Consider the following 15,252-nt stretch of genomic DNA (forward strand, 5'->3'; position numbering starts at 1 on the left):
AAAATTTATGGCCCATCTAAATGCATACAAGATCGAAAAGCCCCTTATCAAGGAACTTGAAGACATATAAGTCAGATTAAATGCTAATATACATCCCGGTGGTATGTGCACTTCTACGCAGTACATACAAAAATGATTACAAGTAAATGACTTAGAAACTTGGTAATTTCGTTAATGCAGCTTCAGCCTTTTCACGGTAAATAACCGCGTCGTAAACGAGCGTCAGATGATTGCGATATCTTTATTCTGGGTCTCAGTGCAAATGACTTGTTTTCATCCCGACATTTATAATTCTCCACACATCTCCCATCAGGGACATCACACATTCTTGTAATGTTTACAGAGACATATAGAATAGAGGTTTCACAACAACGGTATCAAAGAATGGTTATTCTCGCCAAGGTAATCAAAATACTTGTCCCGTTTAGATAAATCAAAATATTGATTAGTTTTAGCCTTCTTTCTGCTTAGGAAGCTAAGTTCCATATCAATAGAAAGATTTTTCTCAATTTAAGGAAAACTGCCGTCTACAAAATAACCCTTAAACTTCTGAATAGAAGACCACATATAGTCCTACTTTGTGACTAGATGCACCGCAAATGAAATCTTTTAATATCACATCACGACCGAGTCAAACAAACTAGCGATCAAAGTATAATTTTACCTTCTCTGAATGTTCTGTTCAGCAACGACCAGGAGAGGTCTTTGCTCTTGGTCTGTATACCACGGATAGCAACAGAACTTCCGGCAAAAAAATCTAAAATGCTCGATTAGAAAAAGCGCACACCTCGCCAGCTGAGAGAGAACGGCAAATGTGACCAACATGGACACTAACGCTGGGACAAATGCAAAGGCAAACACCTCAAACCACCCTAGAGCTTTCAGACTAGATTTGCTCGGCCCGTCAATTGTGATACCAAATGACAGCAGGGCAGCTTTTGCCAGGTTGATAAAAGCAATTAACGATATGGCTACAAGCGACAGAGTTTCAGCTTTATTTGCCATGGGATATCGATAGGGACTCTTCCAAACATGATGGATTGTTATCAACAAGCATGCTGGGGCCTGGAAAACCATGCGTAACATAAGATTTGTGATGAACGCTTCACAAGCGACGAGAATGAACCTTCGACCGATCAACACGCTCTCCCAGTAAAGTGTGCCGTTGTCATTATCATTTGGTGGACGAAAAGGACCATGGAGTATTTCCAAGAGTTCTTTGTTGACTACATGCTGCTCAGCATAATCCTGGCGTCTCCTTTGCAGTATTTCTTTGACCAGCCAATACATAAGAAATGGCAGTGGAATTATACAAGCAGCGAGGAACTCAACTGCTGTAATAGAAGATCTGTATAGCTTGGAAGATCCACAGTAGAGGACGACGATTAAAGGAACCAGGGAAAATGCAATGTAAGCAAGGAGAAGATACTGCCACCATTGCATGCATGGGATATTTGCATCGATAAAAAGCCTTCTTCCAGATCCGATAGAGACACAGTGCACTAGCCTAAAAGACGTCTCTGCAAGCCTCTCGTATCCAAGTAACAACACTTCCATGACAACGGCCATATAACAGATGAGGGACGGCTTTCCCTTGCCCATTAACACGTTGAAAACAGAATGCACAATATAAATGACAAAAACGTCAGTCATAGTCAAAAATACTGTAGACGAAAGCAGAGCCTGTTTTGTTGTTGCGGTGAGTCCTGCAAATGGACAGCCAAGGTCTTGATTGATCGATTGGACATGAAAATTATAAGCAGAAGTTACAAAGTGGATGAAAGGAATCTCTCCAGTAAGTTCTTCTATAGGGACCACCATCACAGTCTCGGCTGCTTGATAAAAATAAAACGTTATTTTTAAAAACCCAGTATCGGAATGTTCAGCATCAACAATGCCGTCTACTTCTCCTCCCGAGGGACTTTCTCCTCTTTTCCTAAACCACAACATTTGGTTTGTCAGGATGTGCAGTATCGGAGGCTTTTGCAAAAGATAAAAAGCAAATATTATCGTGAAAAAGATGGTCACAACCCACACAGAATAGTCGTTGCATTTTGTCAACTTGCGACAGTTACTTGAGAAAAGAGACTCAGTAAACCCCTTTGCACATTGTCCACAGAGAGTACCGTTCCTGTTTCCTTGGCAACTGTTATAACCTGTTGAAACAGTTGAAGGACAGTAATGTTCAGGACAGGCGATAAATTGTAGCTCCTGAGGACGGCTAGATGTTGAATAACCCCAGAAATTTGGTTTCGCAGCAATATTACTTTCAATGCAGGTGGCTCCGAAGGGACATGTATGGCACTCAGGAGTGGAGGTCACGGCTAAGCCTTCTGAAACCCCTGTTTGAAGGCTGTAATAACCAGGAGAGCAGGGTTTACAAGAATACTTCAAAACTGTAGTGTTCAATATGCAAATGCTGTTGTTTTGCTCTGTGTATACAAAGTGCGTGCTATTTTCTAATAAAAGCCTCTGTCCTTCGCTACACTGTATCTTCGATCTTTCATCCATATCAAATAATCCCCCATTAGAGATATCAACAACTGGAACAGTGCTCCTGCTAAATTTCAGTGATATCATTGATGTGTTTTCAAGTCTTAAAGGACCTCCGCTTCCAGAATACAGGAAGCTACCTGCATTATACAAGGGGCCGGTTGAAACTGTCATATTTTCCTTTGTCCTCAAAAACAAGCAGTCTACGAAATCTACGCGGCCTGTTCCAAATGCAGAATAGACGTGTCCAGTACGATGAATGCCAAAGTTGTCGCGAAAATTACATCGCCTAAACGTGGTGTTACCATTGCTGATATAGACAGCTCCAACTTGAATTCCTAAGTTTTCCACAAAAGTCGTATCCTCAAACAGTATATGACTGTTGTAATGCCATGAGGGGTGTGTACCTCGAGTACTAGTGTTCACACACCCAAAATTACGCGCTTTGTCTGGATTCAATAAAACAGAGATGGCGCCAGCTGCTGTCTCGTAGAAGTAACCCGTTTTCTTATTTGTCCATGTTCGTCGGTAAGCGACGACACAATTACGAAAGAGCGAGCGTCTTATTATCACATTTTTCAGCCCTTCAAATAAAAGAGCAAAGTAACTGGGTGGTCTGTGGTGGAATTCATTATTGTCAATTTCGATGACCGCCTTTGAGAAATTGACATGTTTGAGTGGTGGGATCATTAAGCGAATAGCATAACTACCGCTAGTTTCGTTCCACGTCACTGTTCCGTTGCTCGTGGTAAACCTGGTGTTTGTGATAGCTACATAGACTGATGTTGGACCTAATAAAGTTACCATCGTGTCATAGATATTATTAACAAAAGAACAATTATCGATGGAAATATCAATTGGAAAAGAGCCGTTGTTTGGAGGTGGTGACACTATTTGCAATCCATGTTTAAAAGAGATGAGTGTAACGTTGAAAAGATTAATGCGATATTTGGGACTTATGTGCAGTTCTACCCTTTTATTTCCTTTACTCTCCAGGAAACTGTCCGAAACTGTTACCATCCCTGCGTTTCCATTTACGGCCCCTATTTGGACAATTCTCCCTTTCGTCGGGTTCAACGCATCTTCCTTGAAAATACATTTTGAAATTGTTACATTACTTTCGCCTCCGGTAGTAATTACACGAAAAGCTCTTTCGCCTCTTCTTTGGGTTTTCTTCGTAAACCTGGACTCCTCTAGTGTCACAATTCCACCATCTAGTAAAACATCTACATCAATGCATTTTTTTTTGTAACGATATCCTCTCCACTGTTTAATAGTTACATTCCTGACGCCAAAATATAACCTGTGCGGACCCCACTGCTTACGCGGTGAGTCTCCAGGCGTTCTTCCAATTGATATTGCGCATCCAATCCGGGCTGTACATTCGCTGAATGTAACATTGGCGAGGTCGATTGTTAGAAATCCATGTTTGCTATTGGCATAAAGCGATCCACCGGCGCCAGCTTTATTGTTCTTGAAATAAGAGTTTACAATCCTTAAAGATCCATTGATTTTTGCAGTGATAGACAAGCAAGAGCCGGATTTTTTTTTCGAAACAGATTGGTTGTAAAACAACGAACCTTGAATGATTATAGCTGCCCTTTCGGACTGAACCACAATGCACTGCACGTCTGGGTTGTCATGGCAAGTTATGGAGATGAACTTTGCTTTTGTTTCTCTAGAACGTGAGAAATATAAACTTTGTTTTCCTTTCCCAAGGAATTTTCCATTCTGATATAATCTGACATCTTTGTATGTCTCGTCTGTAACCGCTGTCGAAACGTTAACACTTATGAAGGGACCTTTACTGCCAGAACTGATAACCTTAGTGCAAGAAATGTACAAGTATATTGGACACAATTCACCATCTGCAACCGATGTGATCTTCATGACTCCTCCTTCAGATCGGCGTTGGCCATATAGGCCATTTTTTTCAAGCATTGCATTTTTGATGTTAAGACTAACAGAAACTCTTTTCTTTTCAGTTTTATTGAGAAGAAGAACGTTGATGCATTGAGAGTTATTATAAAAAACTGAATTGCTCTGAATATCAAGCTGGAAAGATGTAATGTTCTGTATTGCAATAGCCAAGGCACTTAAAGCATCATGGAAAGAACAGTTGTGGATTAGGACGTGTTGACAGTCGTCACAACTAATTGGCGTTTGTTGAAAATCGATTCCTGACAGCTCTAACCTGAATGTCTCCTGCTCATCATTTGTCTTTTGAAAATGAAATCCTTCAGGGCATAAAACGTGTGTAGTGGAGTATAAACCCTCAATAGTCAAACTTTTGTTGATATAAATACCTCGATGATCAATGGGAATATTGCGATCGGCTTTACAGCCATATGGGCATTCCTTGGTCCCACGTCCATCCAGATAAATGTACCCGCCATAGTCCACGTGATGAACGGCAAGGGCAATGGTTTTACAGGGGAGACTTTGACTGCCACAAGTTTTACAGTCATTTCCATGAAGAGACACAAATACTTCCGTGACTTTGGAACCTGAAATTGTTAATGAGAGCAAAAATGTGTATTGCTATGCGAAGAGGAAGGACCATTGTATAAAACATTATACAATTTTCTCAAAGCAGGTTTACCGTTTCAGAGTAGGAAAGTCACTTAAATGTTGTTCAATGCCTTTTCTAGAACAAAAGTACTAAAAGAGCTAAAGTGACGACGTCATACACTCAACAACTTTTTATTCAAATATATGAAGAAAGAGACACCTAATTCGTATCAGAAATGTTCGATTCATTGTAGAAAGATTCTGTTAGATTTGTTATACAATATGAGATTTGCAATTATGTTACCATGGCAACATACTGTGTCCCAGACCTCGGCCAGATTCTGCTCAACGATCAAAAGGGACCTTAAGCACGCGCGTTTTTGAGACGCGGAAGGCAACCGGAAGTGACCTGTTTTCCCTTTCAATTGTCTTCACTCAACCACATTTATAGTGGTAAGTATCTTCTCTCCATTAGAGATGATTAGTATCGGTTGCCGTCCGCGTCTCAAAAACGCGCGTGCTTAATTAAGCTCCCTAAAGACAAATTAACGACCAAATGACCTAGCAACAACGTCACCAATGAGGGCTTTTGACGTCTTGTAAGATCTTCCTCGGGAAAATTACTTTGAAATTACGTTAAGCTTGAGAAAATTTTTAACAAACTCTGAATTCATAGTTCTTTTACCAGTTTTTTTTTTTTTGTAAGTTTTTAACGAATTTTGCTCGGATGCGTTTTGAGGCATATTGTGTAAAACTCATCCTCGGAGACCCAGGGGCAGTTAGTCGGGTCGATAAAATGTCCGCGGTGAAAGTTTACTGTAAGATCGAGACGACCCGACTAACTGCCCCTGGGTCTCCGAGGATGTGTAAAACTACGCCTTCAAATAATATCTATTTAAAGTCCTGTATTTCATAACACGTGATAAAAGGGGAAAAAATGAAGTTAAAAAAAGATCAAAGTATCATTGCATTCCACCACAAGGTAAAGAAACCGCGACCCTCAGGTATCCAACCGACTCCAGCAAGCTAGTGCACTTTACAGTGAAGCATACGGCATAGTGATCGTCACAATGCCCGTCTCTACGCTACGCTAATCAAACAAATGAAAACGTGGCTAACCAAATTCCTTAAAAGTTACAGGAACATAAAACCAACAAAGGCTTTCTTTAAGACACCGTGGTGTTGCTATGGTAACTACCTACAGCTATAACTTGTCAAGTGAATGATCTTGCCATTTTGGACACTAAACAGGTTATACATACCTTCAATCATCAATCAAACAACAGGTTCCTTAAAATATGGGAATCAGTGCGTTACTAATCACAACCATGGCCACTTGTCAAGAGTGAAGTTCGACCTCAAATTTTTATTTCTCACTGGGACCGTTAGACCGGCAAGGAATGCAAAACTATTTTAAATATGGTTTATCTTGAATCATCGTTGCGTATTCATAAACGAGCGGTCATCGAACGACTTGGCAATAACACTGATGTATTATTTAAGTTTTACCTCCGTGTACAGTTTTTCATTACCACGAAAACCCTGATTTCTATATTCAGAGTTTGACTTCGAGCGTGCTGCAAAAGAGAAGGAAATTGGAAGACTACATATTTTCCCTAAACCATTCCCAAGCACACAGAAATTCAACTTCTCCTTGCGAAAAAGAAGAGGCAAAAATCCTTTCATTTGATACTTACTTTGAAAAAGTCACTTGCAACGTTACAAAACGCACAAGATGATAGCATGTTAACACAACTTTTAATTAAAGTGATTTCGAATTAATAACGATGCTATTGAAAAAATGTTTAAATTGTCTTCAATTTTAATTTTGTCACAACGTTCTGCCGGTACATTTAGCACTACTGAGAAATTGCTCGAGGAATCAAATAAGGAACTCGATCATTGTCTTAGAAGAATTATCGTATGACGTGTAAAAAATAGCTTAGCATTTGCTTAGTCTCTTTCCATCTCGATACTTGACATCCGTCGTCGGTGGTAAGTTATACAGTTTCCACAACTCGAAATTAAGTGAACAGTTTTTTCTCCTAATTTATCAATAGGTGACACTTCCAAACTGAGCTGGTTGGTTTCGTTAAAATTATTGAGTTCTATGCATATCACTTCGGCGGTCAAGTAGCTGGAATCTTTGTCCAAGACTCACACCGTAGAAAGAATATCTACAAAGCCTGTGAGACAGACAATTATTCCGAGTTAGGATTTCGAGTTGAATTTTCAAGTTGGATTTCGAGTTGGGTTTTCCAGTTGGATTTCGAGTTGGAAGTTCTTTGACAGGCTTACGCGACTCCTACGTCCGCGACAGAACGTATACAAAACATTGACCCCAGGTCCATGGACCACCCCTGTGGATCATCCCTCAATTTGTGAAGTTACAAACAAAAAATTCTTCGAATGAAAGAGAGACTTATATGGACAAATGAAACAGGAGCCCATGACTAGGAGCGAACAACAAGTTAGTTTTTTTGTGATTGGTCTTTGAGCTCAAGTGGGAATTTCATTCGCGGGAAATTCAATCCAAAAGTAAATCGCGGTCTGTGAAAACGCCGTGACAGGAATATAGATCGTTTTCACTGTCACGCAATAATCGAAAACCATCCAGTGGAAAAAGTCAAGAATTCGTGATGTTGTAGAAGATAAATGAAGAAGAAACTTCGCCAAGTTTTAGGCCTGTGCGTTTCCCCAAACTTCAGATATTCGTCGAAATGTTTCGCAGAAATTTACAGAGCCCAGTATGAAAACGCCATGTCGGTGCACATCTGTGGTGCACCAATATGGCGGCCGGAAAATAGTGTCAACATCTGTTACTTACTTTGGCTATCTAGGCGAGTGATCACCTGTACTGAACAGACAGCTATTTACCTAAGCACTTTTCCTAATGCTTTAAATTCTAAAAAGGCTCAAAACCATGAGATAAATATATATTTCTCAATAAACTCGATCGTCGCCTCGTGTCACGCACCGGTATAACTCAGAAATTCAAAATGCTCTGGTTTCCAAACGAAGCACGCTATTGAGCTTTAAAATTGCAAATGGATACAAATTTACCGCCTCTTATGCCTGATGAGGATAAAAACTTTCGTGGCTCTTTAGTTTTGGATTTTAGAAAATGATGACGTCACGTGAAAACGATCTACAGAGCTGTTGTTCATTATGGGCTACTTATTTAATAAACTATCTCTTATAGATACTTATACCACCTCTTTGATAGCTCCAAAGGGATTTGTCTATAACCTGCACTTCAAAAAACACATTTATTCTATTGATCGAGTCCTTCACCGGAACAAATAATTTTTAATGAGCCCAACGAATTATCCTGCCCCAAACTGAGTGGCTTCATAGCTCAGTTGGTAGAGTAGACTAAGCGGATTGCACCAGCATCGCAGCGGTCATAGGTTTGAATTCAGTAGGAATTTTTCTGGGGTGTATAAGAGACATTATTCCTTAAATTGTCCAGACAAGTGCGAGGATCACTTCCCTCTTTCGTCTTAAGATTAGGGAGTTTAAGCAAAGACGACGGCTACGGCTACGGCAACGCCACAAAGCAAGAATATTATTGGTTAAAAAAGAAAAAATATTTCTGCCGCACGTGCAACACGAATTTCCGTGCATTTCTCTGCCGTACTCCACAAAACAACAACGTGAAATCACCAAATTTTAGGTTTTGACGACAACGTGAGCATCTAAAAATGAAACAGTCATTTTCTGTTTTGACTTTAAAACCGTTCGTACCTATTTAGTTACAGGATAGTTTGCCTGTACTGTACAAGGTGAACAAGACGGAATAATCACGAAATACTTGCAACAGCGCTAACTTATATTTTGGACTGACGTTTTCGTTGCCGTAGCCGTCGTCTTTGCTTAAACTCCCTATTTTTCTGCATGTTACTTTACAAAATTAGGGGTGGTCCACAAGGGTAGTCCATGAGCCGGGTCCTTGAAGGGGTCCATGGACTGGGTCCAGAGAGGTGGTCCATGGACCTGGGGTCCATGTTTTGTATACGTCGTTCGTGACGTTGTTCATTTGCCTTTCTTTATGTATTCAATCCTCTGAACTACTTTGCTTCTGATTGGTTTCTGACAGGCACAATATACCGTTATATTTAGAGGCTTTTTTTTTCTTAAAAAGAGCCATAGCATTGTAGCCACCTGCAATTGTATAGATGTTATGGGTCTGCGTGAACCCGCGCGCGTTTCCCGTTGAGTTTAATACCTCTTTGTTTAGTGATGCGTTTTTCCCGTGCTGCTCGCTCTGGGCTCATTTATATTTGCAAGATATCATTTAGCTCTCCAGGAAAATTTGCTCTGGAAGGACAAACTCTAACATTTTCCGTTAAGATGGATATAGCTTGCATTATATATGTGACACTGGGCCCGGCTTTTTGATATTATTGCAAGATGTGTTGTTTGTTGTCACGAATATATACCTTTGTCTAGAGTCGCCAGAGACTACTAAAACTTTGGTTATAAAGCTATTAGCTTATTTTTAGAGAGCGTTTGGTGTCGCAGAGAATGTGTTTCTTGTATTTTTTTATATCCAGCATTTAATCTTCTGAGCTCGATGCTTACGATTTTGACCTCCATTGCTGGCGATGTGCTCTAGTCATGTCTAGCTGGCAGCATACGATTCTAGTACAGATTTATATCTAACACGCGCAAGTCTGTTGACTGTTGGAGGGAGGCATTGGGGTCTATAAGAAACCGAAAAAATTTCACCCAAAACCGAAAAGCTGAAGTGAATTATGATTTCGACTAAAACCGAAAACCGAGTACAAAACCATCAAAACCGAAAGTTTACAGACCCGGATTTTCAAAACCTTAATCGATCTGATACATTAGTGGCACTGGAGGATACAGACTAAACTATGTTAATTTCATCACTGTATGTAGATGCTATTTGTAAATGAGGCATAACTTCTAGTGTCTGTTTAAATTAGGGATTTCGCAAACGCAAAAAGCTATCCTATAGCTCTGAAAACTACCATCGGAAATCGAGAATTTTGAGAAGCTAGGCGTTGATTCAGAGATTCGATTAGGTGTCTTGACTGCAAAATGGTCTAACATGCAAGTGCACAGTTTAATTGTTACCTTTTTTGTGGTCTTCGGAAACTTAGTGTGACGTTTTAAGAAAAAAGTACTTGACTTGACTTTTTAAAGCAGGAGTCGATTATTGAACTCGCTGCCCTTCCATATCGTGACCTTCCTCCAAACGGAAAATTTGGAGATGCCCCTAGCTCATCCTGCTGGCCTTGTAAATTGGTGTCATCGGTACTGATGTCAACATCTTCGTCAATGCTTTCACTGGCTTCTTCCTCTTCACCCTTGTTTGGATCTCCACCTTGCCTGAAGTTCATATGCACTTTATCACCAACTTCGAGGTGGCGTTGATAAAGAAATGTTGGCAATGTCCCATGCTTAGCCATTGGTGTCTCTTGCCGCACTGTCCTTTGTCTTGCTGCTGCACTATATGATGAGGCCCAGTTGCGCGATATTTAACAGTCAAGTGAAGAAAGGTTGGCCGCAGGTAAAGGTGTCACCAACGTTACATTTTGAAGAGACACATTGGTGTTGGGCTTAGGGTACCACAGTGTATAGCGCGTTTCACGCTCTCCTCCACAGGTGCACCAAACGATTCGACATATTCACTTTAGATGCCGCGTATTCTCGGTGCAATTAAGTCTTCCTATGTGAATTATCAGATATTTGACGGCTAGATAGGGTCAATTACGACAACCTCGTTCTCAGTAATTACCTCTTTGTAAATTGAGACCCTGGGAACGATGATGCAATTACGACTGATCAACAAGGATTTTTCATGATCGATTAGGCTTTCAGTCCTTTCATTGTAATGTAAATCATTATATTGATTCCATTGACTTACCAAACACCGTTCTTTAGCTTCTGCAGGCTTCTCTCTTACTTTTTCACTTTGCACCTGAACTTGTTTTTCTCTCTGAAATTCTACCACTTTTTCCCCTCTTCATAAAAAAAGGCGACACAGTCCACAATTGCTTCTTGACTTTCTTCCTTTGAAGCTGAACTTACTGACACTCTAAGGAAGGCCATTGATAACAACCTATACACCTGTGGTATTTTTTTGGATTTCTCGAAGGCATTTGACACTGTAAATCATGAAGTATTACTCAAGAAGTTAGAATCTTATGGCGTTAGAGGCATTCCCTTGAGATGGTTCAATAGCTACCTAAGAAACAGGAAGCAGTACACTGCACTTGGAGATATAAAATCGCCCATGCAAACTATGACCTGTGGAATTCCACAGGGGAGCACACTAGGACCTCTGCTGTTTCTTATTTACATCAATGACTTGCCGAACTGCTCTGATAAATTAAGCTTTAAAATTTTTGCTGACGATACCAACGTATTCGCCTCGGCAAGCCACCTAAAAACTCTTGAAGCTCTAATGAATTCTGAACTTGAAAAGGTGAAAGAATGGTGCGATGTAAATAAATTGTCGATAAATATGTCAAAAACTAACTTCATGATAATTAAGTCTACCAGGAAGAAAGATATGCCTGTACGTATTCAAATTAGAAATAGCGATGGAACGAGCCATCCTTTAGTCCGTAAAAATCATATTAAGTATCTAGGGGTAATGATTGATGACTGTGTCTCGTGGAGATATCATATTTCGTAATTCTGCTCTCAAATCTCGAGAAATATCGGCATTATATCAAAGCTAAGACATTACTTATCTATAAAGCAACTTAAGCAAATTTATTATAACCTCATTTATCCTTATATAGCATACGCAATTTTGGCATGGGGCAGCACCGGCCTATGTCTCCTCCTTGCAGAATGTTCAGGTTAAGCAAAATCATGTTGCTCGATTAATATTCTTCGCAAATATACGTGGTAAAGATACTGAGAGTGCTCTCTCATTGCTGAACTTGCTAGACATGCTCACCGTATATAACATTTATTCTTTACACGTCTTTACAAGGCCAACTTCTGGCACAAAGGTCTACTACCTGATGTATTTCGCAACACTTTCCAGTATGCTAACGAAGTGCATAGCTACAATACTAGACATGCAGCCCAAAAAAAGTTATATAAGCCACGTATAAGGACGAACACTGGCAAACAAATGATTTCATTTAAAGCTATTGATCTTTGGAAGTCTATCCCACAAAATCTTAAAGATCTGAATGTGCACACTTTTTCTAAAACTATCAAAAATTTCTTACTCCTAGAGCAATATTCAAAGAAACCTGTCTCTTGAATTTAAGTATTATGTCTTGACTTGTCCTCTGTACCTCTGCTATATCTTACTTTACTACAATTATTATTTTTAATGATGTTTTTTGTCTCCGACCTCTTTCTATTTCCTCGCCTGTATCAAATGTAACATCAATAGGTAACATGGGGGCCAACTAGGAAACCGAATGGTTTATTTGGCCACCATGCTCAAGCTCTTTTACTTAATACAATAGTAACATCGTCAGCAACTACAAATGTATGTAATTAAACTAACTGCATCAAGAGGAAATAAATTGAATCGAATTGAATTGAATTGAACACGTTGGCAGCCATATCTCGCAACCTGACCTTTAGTGACAAGCAAGGTCAAAGTCCCAGATCAAAGGCACACGACCATAGAGGTTGAGGTTTGTTACGCCTTCCTCTCAATCGTGACGTCTGCGTTTGGCTCCCGCGGCACGCCCTCGTGGTTGAGGAAACCAGAAACCAGAAACCAAACAGGCAAAACCGAAAACTCCGTTGGATACCATATCCGAAAAACCGCTTGTATTTTGGCCGAAGACCAAATGCTAAAATAAGGAAAAATACGAAACCGTAACAGACACAAAAACCGAAAAACCGCCCTAAACAATGGCCGAAACCGAAAATCCCAACGCTCCCTCCTGTTAGCGTAAAGTATCTGCCACTTCACATGGCTTTGTTCAGGAAAGACCATTGTCGTGATCCTCCATATTGATCTCATTAGTTGCTGGTATTGGTTCTCTGTACTTTAGCTGCTAGTGCAACTCGTAGTTGTGTGACAATGTTGGACATTCTGTGGCTTGGTACAAATTGCTTAACTGGGTATTTCTTGGCCAACGAATTAGAATCCAACTTAAAAATCCACTCTGCGGTTAGCTTTCATTTGTTAGTTAGGAAGACACTATAATAAGACAGTTTAATCTCTTTATCCAGCATATATACTCGGCCTTAGTCGAGTCAAAAAGAAACCAGCAGAATGAAAAAATAAGAAACTGAATTTTTATGAAAAAGTAAAGTTAAAAAAAGAATCACCCACAGTACCGCGTTTTCAGTTGGTTACCCATCAAAGCACGAAAACTGGCCGACAGGGCTTAACTTTGTTGATAGGACGGGAGCCAGTGCTTTCTTGCCGAATTATTCGCGGACGATACAAAGGGAAGAGTCGTGAAACTCCTGGTTTAAACGGATCTTTCGAACAATTTGGCACTTTTTTTGCGAAACCTTTTTGTCCCGTCTGTTTTTGTTGTTCGAAATCCAACTCGAAAATCCAACTAAAAAATCCAGCTCCAAAAACAAACTCGAAAATCCAACAAGACATCCAACTCGAAATCCTAACTCGGTAAACGGGCAACCTCTACCAAAGTATTATTTCATAAAGATGACAGGCAAAAGTGATTCTAGCGATAGAAATTAACAAATTACCTGAGTTTTTGCTTGACCACGCTAACATGAAGAAAGTCGTTATCAAAATTTGTTTATACGCCATTGCCGGTGACTAATGTTTGGCCCACATGATTAATACTGATCTCATCTTTGTAAAAGATTTCTGTGATTATGACTGGCCAATACAAAATGCTTCGAACCAAATCAACACGAAAAATAAAAGTTGAATGGAAAGCGAAACGCGATTCTGTTTGTTTTATTAAGTGCGGGAATTTCAAACGCCCGGAAGGGGGGCGGGGGGAAGGGGGGTGGGGGATGTTGAAGTATCGAGTTGAGTGGCGCATTATTTGAAACTAACTTTGAAAAAGTCATTTACATTGTTAAGCCTTGTTTTTACTGGCGTACGCTAGTGAAAACGAACGTTGACATGAGCATTAAATAACAACCACGGCATCCGCCATTTTGTTCAAATGCTCACACGCGGAAAATCTGGAAGGAGTGCTTTAATTGGTCATACGTAGCAAATTTCCTTGTGCTTATGCTGCGTTTCGTTTTCGACGCCAGCGAGCGCAAGCATAAGCGCATGCACAAGAAAAAGGAAAAAAAATGATCCTCATGCTTGTGCTTATCCTTGCGTCAACCCCGTTTTCACGTTGAAATAAGCGCTCTCATGTTAATTTTGCGCTTGTGCTTGAGTTGCTAGTGGAAACCAGGCTTAATGAAACGCACAAGATGATAGCATGCAACACAACTTTTAATTAAAATGATTTCGAATTAAATACGATACTATGGAAGAAATTCTAAATTGTCCACAATTTTAATTTTGTCGGAACGCTCTGGGTACATTTAGCACCACTGAGAAATTGCTCGAGGAATCAAATAAGGAACTCGATAGTGTCTTTCGATCTCGATACTTGACATCCGTAGTAAGTTGTAAGTTACACTTACTACAACTCGAAATTAAGTAAATAGTTTTTATTCTTAATTTATCAATAGATGACACTTTCACAATGAGCTGGTGCCATCTATTTCGTAAAAATAGTTATTGCGTTATATGTAATTTTTTGTCCTTTTCGATCGTCTCTTTGCAATCAGCCCCCGGGTTACACTCTTTTTTCCCGGCCCAGGCTGAATATTCTTATTTTTCAGCCGATTTTAGGCTAAAAATATTCTTGAATTATTCTTAAATTATAGCTTATGACATTTCCGTTTTAGAATTTATTGGGGTATCAATTACAAGTGTTTGGTATCTAGATCTGTTTTCGCTAGGTTTTGTTACTTAAAAAGAAAGAATTTGTCATAAACCTTTTTAGCGGTTTAGTTAATGTCTTTTGTGCTGACTACTGTACGTATGTATTACATGTACCGTTCATCGAACTGTCATTAGCGTTGAACATTTTGTTATAGCTAGCGCAGGTTGTTTCGTTTTGTTGGCTAGTTTCGCCGTTCAGAGAAAGGAATAATTTTATACGGTTAAGTTAAAAACAAAATTGTATTGTATTTACAGATGTTTCAACACACAAGGTTATATCTATCCTTTTCAAAATCTCAGCCTCGGCTTTATTCTTAAAATATTCTTGAAATTTCGCAAATTTCAGCCTTCATATTCTT

The 15,252-nt window shown here is 39.7% G+C and overlaps 1 protein-coding gene across 2 annotated transcripts; it reads right to left on the reverse strand.

Moving 5' to 3' along the window:
• LOC138028968 (uncharacterized) lies at positions 1–13,781 on the reverse strand. 2 transcript variants are annotated; one of them, XM_068876630.1, is made up of 3 exons: positions 13,681–13,781; positions 6,514–6,581; positions 176–5,000 (listed from the first exon to the last, which is right to left on the reverse strand). In XM_068876630.1, exon 3 carries the CDS (start codon positions 4,432–4,434, stop codon positions 661–663), a length of 3,774 nt encoding a protein of 1,257 aa, XP_068732731.1. In that variant the 5' UTR covers positions 4,435–5,000; positions 6,514–6,581; positions 13,681–13,781; the 3' UTR covers positions 176–660. The 2 variants fall into 2 exon arrangements, with proteins under 2 accessions (XP_068732722.1, XP_068732731.1); XM_068876621.1 differs by lacking the exon at positions 6,514–6,581 and having other exon boundaries at positions 1–5,000.
• Between the last annotated feature and the right edge of the window lie 1,471 nt (positions 13,782–15,252).

Source organism: Montipora capricornis, chromosome 2 (assembly GCF_036669925.1).
Source record: "Montipora capricornis isolate CH-2021 chromosome 2, ASM3666992v2, whole genome shotgun sequence".
NCBI classification, from domain to species: Eukaryota; Metazoa; Cnidaria; class Anthozoa; order Scleractinia; family Acroporidae; genus Montipora; species Montipora capricornis.

Coding starts and splice junctions, on each gene's coding strand:
- LOC138028968 (XM_068876621.1), bottom strand. CDS start 13,744: ATGGCGTATAAACAAATTTTGATAACGACTTTCTTCATGTTAGCGTGG. Junction 5,001..13,680: donor GTGGTCAAGCAAAAACTCAG/GTAATTTGTTAA, acceptor TAACAATTTCAG/GTTCCAAAGTCACGGAAGTA.